The sequence below is a fragment of the Mytilus californianus genome, unplaced genomic scaffold, assembly GCF_021869535.1.
Source record: "Mytilus californianus isolate M0D057914Y unplaced genomic scaffold, xbMytCali1.0.p SCAF_11, whole genome shotgun sequence".
Lineage (NCBI taxonomy): Eukaryota > Metazoa > Mollusca > Bivalvia > Mytilida > Mytilidae > Mytilus > Mytilus californianus.
Genome location: NW_026262593.1, coordinates 72,806,710 through 72,820,097, shown reverse-complemented (window position 1 = coordinate 72,820,097; position 13,388 = coordinate 72,806,710). Strand labels below are relative to the sequence as shown.

The window sequence follows — 13,388 nt, the reverse complement described above, 5'->3', positions numbered from 1 at the left end:
TAAACATACAGATAATTGATCAAATAGAAATATTGAATAACCGTAAGATTTAAGTTCAATCTTGACCATAAGTATTGACAAATATAAATTTATAATCTAACATATTCAAGTGTAAACAAATATTTCGGACATTTTAAATACATTGTGAATTTCGAGATCATTAGTATGAAATATATTAAATATGCCTGGTGCACACGAAACGTGCACGTTAATAAACTGTAATAGAAATCAACATGATTAGATAGCTTTGAATATAAAATTTAACACAAAAATAATGTGTCACAGATTTATAATACATGTATCTTGTTATTCAAGGGACCAAAACGTGGCCTTTAGCTTCAGAACCATATCTACATTTGATAACATACTTGCTAACATATTTTGAGGAAAATTTCATTAAAAAAATCAGCAAGGAGTCTGTTGATCCCACAAGATCCCCATAATTGGTGGAGGTTAATTTCTGTTTAACAAAAACAACAAAATATGACAAATTATCTTATAACAAATTTGCTACATAAAAAAACAATAAAATATTATCTGGTTTTCATTTTTAACTATAAATTACAAGTAGATATAAATCATTTGCATGTACATGTATATTAGTTGTAAAGGACATTAACAGGAAATAGCAGTAGCCTTATATAAACTTAAAGCCTGATAACAAGCCACTAGAAAGTGTGCATTTGTAGAAATAGTACAAGACAGAATGAATGTTCAATTTTTGATAGTATTTTTTCTTGCAGCTGTTCCATGTCAGGCGACAGAATCTGTTCTAAATTTCTTTTCAGAATTCAAACGAGGAACTGATGGCCTTCAAACGAGAATTGGTGGCCTTCAAACGAGAAAAGGTGACCTTCAAACGAGAATTGATGGCCTGGAAAAAGAAATTAAAGCATTGAAAGCAGAGATTGGTACGAAAGGTAAGATATGTATTGCACTTAAGATAGGAAAAACACCTTAAAACGATTATTACGCATACAAATATTAGTTGAAAATGTTCATAACCGCCAATTCCTTTTTCATATTTAAAAACAATCTAACAAAATTTCTAGTGTTATTTTTTTCAATAACGAATTTTGATATTGCTTTTCTGTTATCTTTTAAAAGATCAGTAAATGTGTAAACCATATATCAAAGTGGCATGTTGAAAAAAACTAATGCATTGATGTCGTACATTTTCAACATTATAATTGATCATAAAGTTTTGCTCTTAGATAAAAAATTAGTATGTTTTGCGACCTGTATAAAGGGCGAGAAATTTTGAACTGTGTCTGGGAAAAAAAGATATTCTGGAAATGGGCAGAATTTGAGCATTGCAAGAAACCGCCTCATGTACATGTCATGGGCCTTCAATTGGGCAAAATTTGTGCTTAATAGATTTGATATTTATTTATTAAAATAATCATCACGTATCGCACGTCATCCGTATTCCAGACGAACGAAAAAATAAAACCAAAAAACTCTGCAGAAAATAGTGACGAATTTTTGTTCCTCTTTTTTCTTTCGTAGTCTTTAATATATATATATCATACATGTATTTGTGGAAGTTATTCATAACTTGTCTTCACTTAACCTAACTAATGCTGTCGTTATATTTCACTTACTATCGATCGCTTCATTAAAAGCAGCTACACAATCATTCAAGTTAGTATTTTGAACTTGACTTATTGCTAAGAAATTTTTTTATTGTCGGAAACCGTATGTCTTTTTAGTCACTTTTTCTGGGGGCGGGGCGTAATCGTTAGTTTTTCATACGAAAGAGTTCCCAATATCTTAATGTAAACACTCAATATGAGCTCTTTTGACTTAAAATTATTGATACAAAATGCTAATTACAAAGATTTTTGAAAGATAAACTTTGAAATTTTTTTTGCGATTTTCAATCACGAGAAAGGGCCCAAAATAAAAGTGAGCTCATCTTTTTCACGGGTATTTAACATAAGTTTATATGATGGATTGATTGTACCATCCTTAACGTCCAGCGGCAAATAGTTCATATATATTCAGGACGATACGTATTTATGTGTAACTACACTACTTGCAAACAAATATATATAAGCAGATAATTCCATATTTTACAATATTCTGGAGTTGCTTTTAATTCTTATTTTTCAGCTTATATAAAAGTATTATAGAACTTTCAATTTCTTTCAGGACCAAATAAAGTTGCGTTTATGGCTAAGAATGCAGGTCCTTTACAGAACATTCCTGCAAATTATATTGTAGTATACGACACAGCTATAACAAATTTAGGCAACGGATACGATACGTCCACTGGGATTTTTACCGCTCCTTCAAATGGTGTCTACATCTTTTCCTGGACATGTCTAAGTCATGCAGGCTATTACTTCCCCACTTATCTCGCTGTAAACGGAAACCTGATAGCCAGAAATCACGCAGGGTCACGGAATGTACAAGACCACATCTCAGGAAGTCAGAATGCTGTAATTGAAATTAAAAAGTACGATAAAGTATCCGTCAGAATTCAAAATGGACATACAGGACAGTACATGTATGGTCAGGGTTGGTCAACTTTCAGTGGTTATAAACAATATAACATGTAAAATTATAGTAGTAATATAAATAAAAATCTTTCAGATTTTTTGTCTTTTTTATGGTAATTCACAATGCAGAGGATGTTTTGGTTGTCTAAACATAGAAACCTTTAAGGATGTTCGCTACTCTTGTTTTTGACTTTTTGTCAGATATTCGGAATCCTCTAGTTTTATCCATGTTAGTTCCAATAAAAATTAAGTTCAAGATAGCCCCTAGCGTCCTTTAATGCTGATAGTTTCTTATATATCGATAACCGATATATTTTGGGATTTGTTTTTCTTTTGTTGTTGTTGTGTTATTGTTGTAATGTTCTAAATAAATTGCATACTAGTATTAATAAACTGGTACCGTTTTACTATAAATTGTCCTCTTTTCTTTTAAAAGATTTTTTTAATAATTCTTATTTACCACCATTCAAATATTCAGACTTTTGTTCACGGCATTCTCCAATTGTATTGATAAACAGCCTAGATCAAACTCTTGCAGTTAATCTAACTTGAGGAGTTTTTTCCTTTAGTTTGTTAATTGATAAGGAGGTCGTTAGGAAGGGGTATATGCACAGATGAACAGGAAATAAAATTACCATTTTACGACAAACTGCTATAAATAATTATACAAATTTTTTTTTAAAAAGTACACTACTGGACGGTTACCTACTCCCTCTTTATAAAAAATATATAATAAGTTAATTTGAAGCTCCCGCTTAGATTATTAATATTCTTAGTTAAACAATATGTCATTTGTAGTAAATGTTAATGGCAGAAAATTGCCACAAAGTGCACACACTGAACTGTCTCGCCTGATATACTTATCATGATTCAATTTATGTTGAAAGTCTGTAATATGAAGGTTTTTCTACAAATATCACATACACTTAACATTATCAATGATCCATGTGAATGAGGTCAAGGTCAGATGAACCCTGTCAGACAGACATGTACAATTTACAATCATACCATACACCAAATATAGTAAGCCTACTGCTTATAGTTTCTGGGAAACAGACTTAAGTACGAAAATTGAACATTGACCAATGAACCATAAAAATGAGTTCAAGGTCAGATGAAACATGTACACCATGCGATCAATCAATACACCAAATATAGTTGACCTATTGCTTATAATATCTTGAAAAACAGACATAACCACGAAAACTTAATATTGACAAATGAACAATGAAAATGAGGTCAAGGTCAGATGAACCCGGCCAGACAGACATGTACACCTTACAATCATTTCATACACCAAATATAGTTGACATATTGCTTATACATGTAGTATTTGATAAACGGACAATATATCAAATATAAACGGCCCTACTGCTTACAGGATCTGAGAAATAGACCAAACCGGAAAATCTTAACATTGTCCAATGAACCATGAAAAAAAGGTCAAGGTCATTCTATACACCAAATAAAGTTGACTTATTGCTTATTGTATCTGAGATATGGACTTGACCATGAAAACGTAACCTTGATCACTGATCCATGAAATGAGGTCGAGGTCAGGTGAACCCTGTCTGACGGACATGTAGACCTTGCAAGGATCCCATATATGAAATAAAGTTACCCTGTTACTCATAATAAGTGAGTATTTCACCTGACACAAAACTCTACATTTTTGGGTAAGTCACTGAACCATGAACATGATGAAAATGAGGACAAGGACAATGGACATATAACAGACGGAAACTTCGTAACATAATTTAAGGCATCTGCATACAAGGTATGAAGCATCCATGTCTACTACCTTCTGAAATATAAAGCTTTATACAAATAGTTTACGCCGCCGCCTGGTAGTAATCCCTATGTCTCGCATTCTGCGACTTTTCGTAGCAGGCGATACAAAAATGAAATTTCTTGTTTAAAACTAGGCGAACAAATTTCTTTCAGTAAAAACAGCACTGACAGTTGTTTTCCACCTTACTTTTCACCATGCCTTATATTTCATTTGGAATAAAGATACCCACTGCGTCACATTGGCAGATGCGACACATCTGAGACTAATAGATGAATCTGTTGGTCCTAAGTCACATTTTGGTTGTATGATAAACCTGAATGTCATTCACAGTCACAATTTTTTGTCAACACGAAGTCGACTACAACACTTATTTGACCGAAATCAGTTTTTGTGATAGTTATACAATATTTATAACATCCATTACGAACTCTCCTAACTTCCTTTGACTACATATCTCTTTACCTTCGGGTTTTCTCTCTTTTCTCACCTCGTTTCAGCTTTGAACTTTAAACTTTGTCGCAGTGATCGCGCGCGCTGTGCAGGTTAGTCAATTCAGTTTAGGAGCATATAGAAAGAATGTCAGGAAATATAACGTAATAAAATAAGAATTGTTTTTTACGAATGAGAATGGAATACCAATACGACTGTTAAAGACAATTTGATGGTAAATTTGCGGTAAAATATAACAATATGTACAGTTTGAAAGTGTCAGAAACAAATCATACCCAATACGGGACATACCGTTTTAAGTCAACTTGCCATATGAACCAAACATTTTCCACTTGTACTAGTTGACCACATATAATCCTGACTGAGATTGGAATGAGGTAACCTATGTACCGATTAGCAATAACATTTTCTTAAATTAACGATAACGTTAAATATTTTACTCCATTTAACCTTAAAATATTGAGGCTCATTTGATGCTTACAATAGTACAAAGAGGGCGTTTGACGCCTTACGGTTAAGACCAGTCCCACACTCCGGACTATCAGATAAGTCCAAACTCTGTCAACTTTTTTTTTAGAATATGGTGTATAAACAAGTGAATATGAGTTAGTCTAAAAATAATGTTGGCAATCTATTCTGTTTACATTTGATGAACTGCATTATGGTAATGCATTATTTTGTTTCAGAGTTAAAAAGACCGGCATATCTTTCATCCGATATCAACAGAGATAATTTTGGAAAAGATCGAACTCTGATATATGATAAAATCGTAACAAATAAAGGCAATGTTTGCAACAAAAATATCGGTATATTCACGGCACCGTCAGATGGGACGTATGCCTTTTCCCTAGACAATCATCGCTGGATAAAGTCGATCCCTAGGTGAGATTACTGTTCAACTTTCGAAAAATACAGCCCAACAAGGAGTGATTGGCGTTGACACTGGAAACATTTTGATGATGCGATCGCAACTGCTTTCACGGTTATTACTATTTCTGCTGGAGATGTTGTATTTACCAGATCCGTTACATATGAAAATCCCGAGGGAAGTTTTAGAAGTGATAACTTCGGAAGATGTACCTTTTCCAGGTAAAAATTATTTTGAAAAAACATTAAAATTTTAAATTAGTTTTTGAATGATATATTCTGTATTTTCTTTTTATTTTATTTGTCCTTTTCTAAGATAACTTAATTAATGTATTAAAAAATCAAATAAAGTAAACGAAACTATATATTAATTTCATCATGATCATTGCTTTATAACCTTACACAAAAGAGTTATGACGGCATACATGGTAGTGAAACAAAGCCACACTCTTTTTTCATTCAACAATTGCGGAGTAACAAAGTAGATGAGTCCATAAGTTTAATTTTGTGATTTTTTTTCCTTCTTGTAACTGTTTATCCAATTCAGTCAAACAATAACAATAAAATTAATTGATTGATTGGTATTTAACGCAATTTCCATAATATTGTGCTATTTCGTGGCGGTGATTCGTTATTGGCAGAGGAAGCTGGAGTGCCCAGAGAGAACCAAAGACCTTCGGTAGAACAAACTGACAACTCTTGTCAATAAAAATTGGAATCGAGCGCACCGCACCTACCACGCGCAGGATTTTGATTACAGGCTAGTGATACAGTGACAACTTAGACCACTTGGCCACCGATGCCCCCATTCAAATAATAAAAAAGATATATCTTATAAATTAAACTATTACAAAATGCAACTTAAAAGCTATTTTTGGGAGAGTTGTTTTGTTGGCTTTTTTAAAAGAGCTAAATGCCCGGATGGATAGCTGTTTAACTTATAAAAAGATGTGGTATGATTACCAATGAGACAACTCTTCACAAGAGACCAAAATGACACAGAAATCAACGACTATAGAACACCGTACGGCCTTCAACAATGAGCAAAGCCCATACCGCATAGCCCCGAAATGACAAATGTAAAATAATTCAAACAAGAAAACTAACGACCTAATTAATGTACAAAAAAATGAACGAAAAACAAATATGTAACACTGCAACAAACGACAACCACTGAATTAAAGGCTCCTGATTTGGGACAGGAACATACATACATAATGTTGCGGGGTTAAACATGTTAGCGGGATCCCAACACTCCCCCTAACCTGGGACAGTGGTGTAACAGTACAACATAAGAACTAACTCTAAAAATCGTTAGGGACCAACCATTTAACTTCAAAAGGAGGGGGGGGGGGATTATGGGTTTTTCCTAAAAAAATATTCTGATCCCCAATTTGATGAAAAAAATATTCTGGTCAAGCAGATGACAAACACAAAATATTTTGAATCCAGATTTTCCCCATACCTTGTAGTATTAAATTTAGAAAAAATAATTTGATTGATAGCGTCGAAAAACTAAATGAAAATGTTCGTGCTTTGTGCGAAAAAAAAATTTTGACACGGGAAAAAACCCTTACCACTCCCCCTTTTTGAAGTTAAATGGTTTGGTCCCTAACGCAAAACAATCATCCGTTTTTAAACTATTAACTTAGAGGAGAAACAGCAAATATATATTTTCAAGTCGTTGGTTTGACAAAGTCGGGGATCAACCCACGACCAACCCCCCCCCCCCCCCCCCCCCCCCTTTTTCCTCGCACTAGAGACGCATGTTACCACGAGATATCCAAGTATAGGAACACCAAAGTTGTTGCTGAATATCTTTTTAAGATGAGGGTCGGGCGGATGTTCATATTTGTTATCTTTACTTTTGTAGGCTGTAAACACCATCCATGCAGACCATCATATATGATGCTTTTGCTTTTCGTGGTATAAAAGAAATACACAATTTACAATGAAACAGCATTGCTCGTAAGAAAAAAGGAGGAACTACTATATAGCGACACACAATGGATCAATAAATTATGCAACATGTTTATGTTCAGATCGCTTTAATGACTACTTCTTGTGGTTTCTGTTACTCATTACTACGATGTAATGTACACTATCTGAGCGTCTGGTTTGAATTTACAGAATGGATAATAATGGGCCAATACCAACAGAAAAATGGTCCAAAAAATAAAAAATAGAAAAAAACTAGGCCAAGAAAACACAGAATAATAGAGTGCTTAAATACATAAAGAATACGGATTATACAGAAATGAAGAACACCCCATCCAGACCCCTCCTATATATTTCCACAACCTTTTCAACAAAAACGGATGAATAAACAGCTTAAATGAGTGTTTTATTTTACAAATATGACAACAATTATATACTATGAATAAAAGGAAATATTTGGTATACTTCAATAAGGTAGTAACCTAGCGACAAAACAAAATATTTCCAAAAGACATCTTGAGGGCAATATGCAGTCTTCATCATGGACAGTTTTCTAGAAATATATTGTTGTTAAGTCTTTAAACAAGAGGACCCAAAGAGCTGAATCGCTTACCTGCTTATCAGTTATGTTTAATAGAAAAACAAAGAATATTGGGTATATATTCATGACATAAAATCAGTTCATGCACAGCAAAAAATACAAAAAGCAAAGGAACAGCGCTTTTATTACTGTTTTTCATCTCAAAGTCACAGTGAGGCCTTCAACATGGAGCAAAAAAAAAACCTCTCACCTCACTGCAAGTTTGAGCCGGCACCTTTATTTTCGGTTTGAGCAGAATTATTTTCAAAATAATTCAGGTAGACATTGTTAGATGTAACACCACCAAATCGGACCCGGTTAAAAAGAACATACTGGAAAGTAGTACATAAATAGAACAAAACAGATCCTACGCATATTGCTTATTTGTAGATCTTATAGATTAACATTTTATATGCCTTGTATTGATAATCATTTGTACTGCTTACAGTTTATTCTTATACTCATTATTGAAGCTGTCTGTACTCATGATAAAGGTGGTATAGTGACATTGAAAGTTCAATTTCCATGTGAAAGTGTAATCCTGTGTCATACAACTTATAAGAAGGTTTCTTATTTGGATTTTGGGAGTAACACAGAAATTTAGTAATTACGATATTGTCTGTTGCTACTTCTTGTGATATATTTTTACGCCTACTATATTGATGTAGTTTGTGCAAATGAGAGGCGGAAGAACCAAAGGGAGATTCAAACTCAAATGTCGAAAACAAACTGACAACGCCATGATGGCAAATAGTTATCAAAGGTACCAGGCTTATAATTTGATACGTCAGACGCGCGTTTCGTCTACATAAGACTCATCAGTGACGCTCAGATCAAAATAGTTAGAAAGCCAAACAAGTATAAAGTTGGAAGACGGACAACAGTTCATATATTACAACATGTAAAACTAAAGAATGCGCAACACCAACCCCACCATTACCGGGGATTATCTCAGTTGCTCTGGAAGGGCTAACATATCCTGTTCCACATGTGGCACCCATCGTGTTGCTCATGTAAGTACAAATTTGGTGATGAGAATCTAATTCGGTAGGTCACATTCTATGAAAAGGAGACGTGATTGTGGACACGACAATTGCAACATATCTGTCGTCGTCTGTGAAACAGAAATTCTATAAGGGTTAACCAACTAGTATAAGCGTCTGTACAATTTTCTAAGTTATGACTACAACTTCACCACTTGGAACCCTTAGTTTAATAGCTTCTTTTTAAGCAGCAACCCTCTTTCACGAATATCATGATATAAAATGCAAGCTCTGGAATATCGCACCAACTGGGTGATATGTACCCAATATGCAGACGCTGAGGGAGTGTTGATACATGGAAATCGAAAGTTCACAGTTATGAAGCTGAGACCATCTCTTTTGTCGTAAAGTTTTGTTTTCAACCGACCCTAATTGTTAATTTCTAGATGTAAGTCTAAATATGATGCAGATTTAACTGTACATGTTGTATCCTTTATGTCAAATTCGATGCGATAGATGAGTTGAACATAGTCACCAAGCTTTGTATTAAGTAAAAGGACATCATCTATATATAGCGGAACGTGAAGTTAATGGATAATGCTTGCTTCTTTTCATTCTTCCATAAGAAGCTCATGAATGAAGTTTGCCTCATATGAATAAAGGAACTAGTCTGCAATTTACTCTTTGTTGTGTAGATATTGTCTGATTCCTGATGTGAAGTAGGTTCACGAAGGGTCAATATTAGCCTTACGATTACATAATATGTTCAGTAATTTTCATATATATGAAAAACTATGTAAAAATATCCGACAAGTACACAAAAATCAAGCTCAGACGCTTTACTTCAGTAATTAGTCATGCATTTTTTCAACATTTTTTTTTGTTGGGCATCTCACCAATGTCCATATTTTTATTAATAAATTTATTTTGGCCGAAGGTGTGGCCAATTAATTTCAGAACGAAATAGATATTAAAATGATTATAACTGCAAATTCCAAAAAGTGGTACTTTGTCATACTTTTGATGCTATCATCTTATCTAAAACATAAAGTAAACAGAAAGTGTATGTTTCCCGACAAAGTGAATACATTGTTTTTATCCTGCAATTGATCATTGACAGTTAAACGTGTAGCATTTTAATGCCCAATCGTTGTCTTTGATTCAAAGAATTAGACATTACTTAAACGCGGACTGAAAAGAAGACATAAAATGAACTGTGATGTTACCAATACTTAGCTTTAATATTATCGTTCGCTCAAAATAAAATCAGGTCACCCGGGCGGTTATTTTATGTATTCAAACGAAAACTAGATTTTTTTTTATACTTTTTATTGGTATGTGGATGGACGGATGATTAGATTGGTGTTAACGTCCAGTAGCAAATATCACGTGAAAGTGAGGACGAGAAAATGTTGATATGATATGATTATAATTCCTGCTTTGTACTAAACCGACACGCTGAGTCCGATTTTTTATTTGTTAGTTTGCAGAGTAACATCCCGAAGAGAGACATATCACTCTACCCTGACACATTATTCCATCTACAAGCCGACCAGTCTTTGTTTTTTTCTCTAAGTGCTGCTTGCTAAGCGATGAATTAGCAAAAAATTATTTTCAAGTCTTTGATTTGACCCGGTCGGGGACCTAGCCAAGGACTTCCCGCACTCGAGTTATAATGGCTAGACAAAATATAATTCAACAAGTAATAGCTTGCACTGACAATGGACGATCCCCGCACTGCACATTTATTGAGGGATTTTTTTTATATTTCAAAAGTTCAAAATACTAGTATGATTTTTTTTGGGGGGGGGGGGGGTGTATTTCACCTGTATAAAAATGTAAAATTGATAGTGGGATAACATCCGTAAACCAACTCTTAAAAAATCTATTTAAAGTAACAGTGAGCTTTGCATTTGACCTGTTGACCACAAACTCTATAAGCTTCCTCCCCTCCGTATATCTATCATCTGTATAAGTATTGTTACGGTTTAGGGGGCTAGCTGTAGGTTTGTACATATGACGTTTTCGAGCTACTCAGCAAACACTCACTTCTATTTTCGTGTTCGTTTTTTACTTTTATCCATCGCGTATACAAAGACATTTGATGAAGATTGCATATACTTTTTAGTTATTGTAAGTAAATATTGTTAGTAAGGTCTCTGGGAATAATGATATAGAGTTCGTCTTCACTGTTTGACGAGGGAGGGTCCCCTGACTGAACGGCGGTTCCCAACTTCTGTTTACCATCATTTCACACGTTCCCGCTTTAAAACCATTCTATTTTATTTGCGCAAGGCTTGAATATTGTAACCGGAGCCCATACATTCTAAGAGTAAGCCTTGATAAGTCCCGTTTGTCCATTTTCCGACTTGGAAGAATGTCAACATTTGCAATCGCCGCCATTTGCATCACTAGGTTTACTGACGTCAATGACCTAACGACCTGAGATCAGCAGCCAATCAGCATTACGTAATTTGCCCACAATCACCATAGGGGCACGAAAATTTGGTGGGACAGAGTATACAAACGATTGCACAACAGTCTTCAGGGAGACTGCTACCAGGGCGTTCACTCCTGATACCAAGGAAATTACCAGAGCAAACCAAATACGCCGCAGTCGATGCAACCAATGAAACACATGTACCTATGCTACTGTTAAACCACCGTTGGATAAATGGACCAAACCATGATTGACCTGTATGTTTTACTATGCTTATTACGATGATGACAAACGATTAACGTACCAAAAAGGGGGGTCTCCGTATATTTCATTACTCAAGTGTTTTGGTGGGTTTTCATTTGATTTATTCTTGTAATAATATTGAATGTCTTGTATATAATAATTTGTAAAGCTTAAAACAATCTTATTATCTGTTGTACATGTAATAAGTAAGTCAATGTAAATGAGTTTCTGAGCTACCATACTAATACCAGTGCCTTATCTGTTTTTTTCTGCTACGCTACTAGTGCCTTGATCATTTTGCCAGCTACGCTACCAGTAAAAAATAGTTTGCAACCCAATGCCAGGATTGACAGATCTATATTAGAAGTTACCAATATTATAGTCACCAGCGTGTTAAACGGTTTAAATACTTGTACATACGGGTCACACCCACCCGTACCGTAACAGTATCATGTCAATCAAGCAAGGGAAACTCAAGCTACCATCAGGACACCATTTTTTTAATCTATTTTTTTTGTAACAACTTGTGCTTTTACTTATTTAACCCCTCCCCCCTCTTTCCCCCAAATCAACAGGGATGTCCCTTTTCCTGTATATTCTATCATAATAAGTTCCGATCAAGCTCCTTTTCCATTTATATCATTTGAAAGCATTAAAATGTTTTACCGTTTTTCTGCAATTTGAGAGTCTCTTATTATACTCTTTTTCCCATTAAACAGATAAAAATAAAAGCTTGAAAAGCAGTCAATGTTGTTAAATGTATTGTCCCATTTCTTGTGCCGGTAATTATAAACGGATGACTCTACTTGGGTGATCTTTAAAAGTGAAATAAAGGATGAATATGGAAACAAGCCACGTTATCACATCCGAGAGATACAGTCACGTTTACCGGAGAACGTTGAACATGAAACGCAATACTGAATATATTAAAAATAACTATTTTACAAGGACTATATGTTATCGTTTGGGTTTTTAAAAAGGAAAACTCTTATCTAACAAACAGCTGCAGATGCATCCGTTGATAAATCAGATAATCTTTAGCTTTTGCTTAAATTATCTGTTGTTAAAAAAAATGGAGAACAAACAACCATTTTGTTTTAGCTGACAATGTTTGCTATATATGGGAGAATCATGTTGTCTCTCGGGCGTCAATTTGTCTCTTATCCGCTCTTAACACCACTATTACCATTTTCTCCTTTAACATGACTCTCAGAGAATTTGAATCTTTACACGTCTATCGTTCTTGTAAAACTTTCTTGACCTGAAAATTGTATATATACTAGAAAACACCCGCGACATCGCGGGTCCGTGACTGAATTAAAGTACCTAATGCCATTCCAGAATTGGCAAATCTGACTTTGTTGTTTTACAAGATAACAAAAATATTTTTTGGCCAAGTGATAGATAATTAAAAACAATAATTTTCCCATATGTCATACAAATGCATACAAGGCAATAATAATCATAACTAGTGATGATTTAGATTTAAATAAAAGATAAGCCAAACTGTGGTTCCCCAAAAATTAAAATTTCCAAACCTGAGAAGCAGTGGTAGGAAATTAAGTATGGAGAAATTGTTTTAACTTAGATA

General features: G+C 34.3%; 1 protein-coding gene across 1 annotated transcript; it reads left to right on the top strand.

Annotated features, from left to right (window-relative positions):
• Nucleotides 1–615: 615 nt before the first annotated feature.
• On the top strand, nucleotides 616–2,600 carry LOC127721024 (cerebellin-1-like). The gene is made up of 2 exons (XM_052227726.1): nucleotides 616–920; nucleotides 2,155–2,600. The coding sequence occupies exons 1-2, from the start codon at nucleotides 707–709 to the stop codon at nucleotides 2,562–2,564; spliced, it is 624 nt and encodes a 207-aa protein (XP_052083686.1). The 5' UTR covers nucleotides 616–706; the 3' UTR covers nucleotides 2,565–2,600.
• The last annotated feature ends 10,788 nt before the right edge of the window (nucleotides 2,601–13,388 follow it).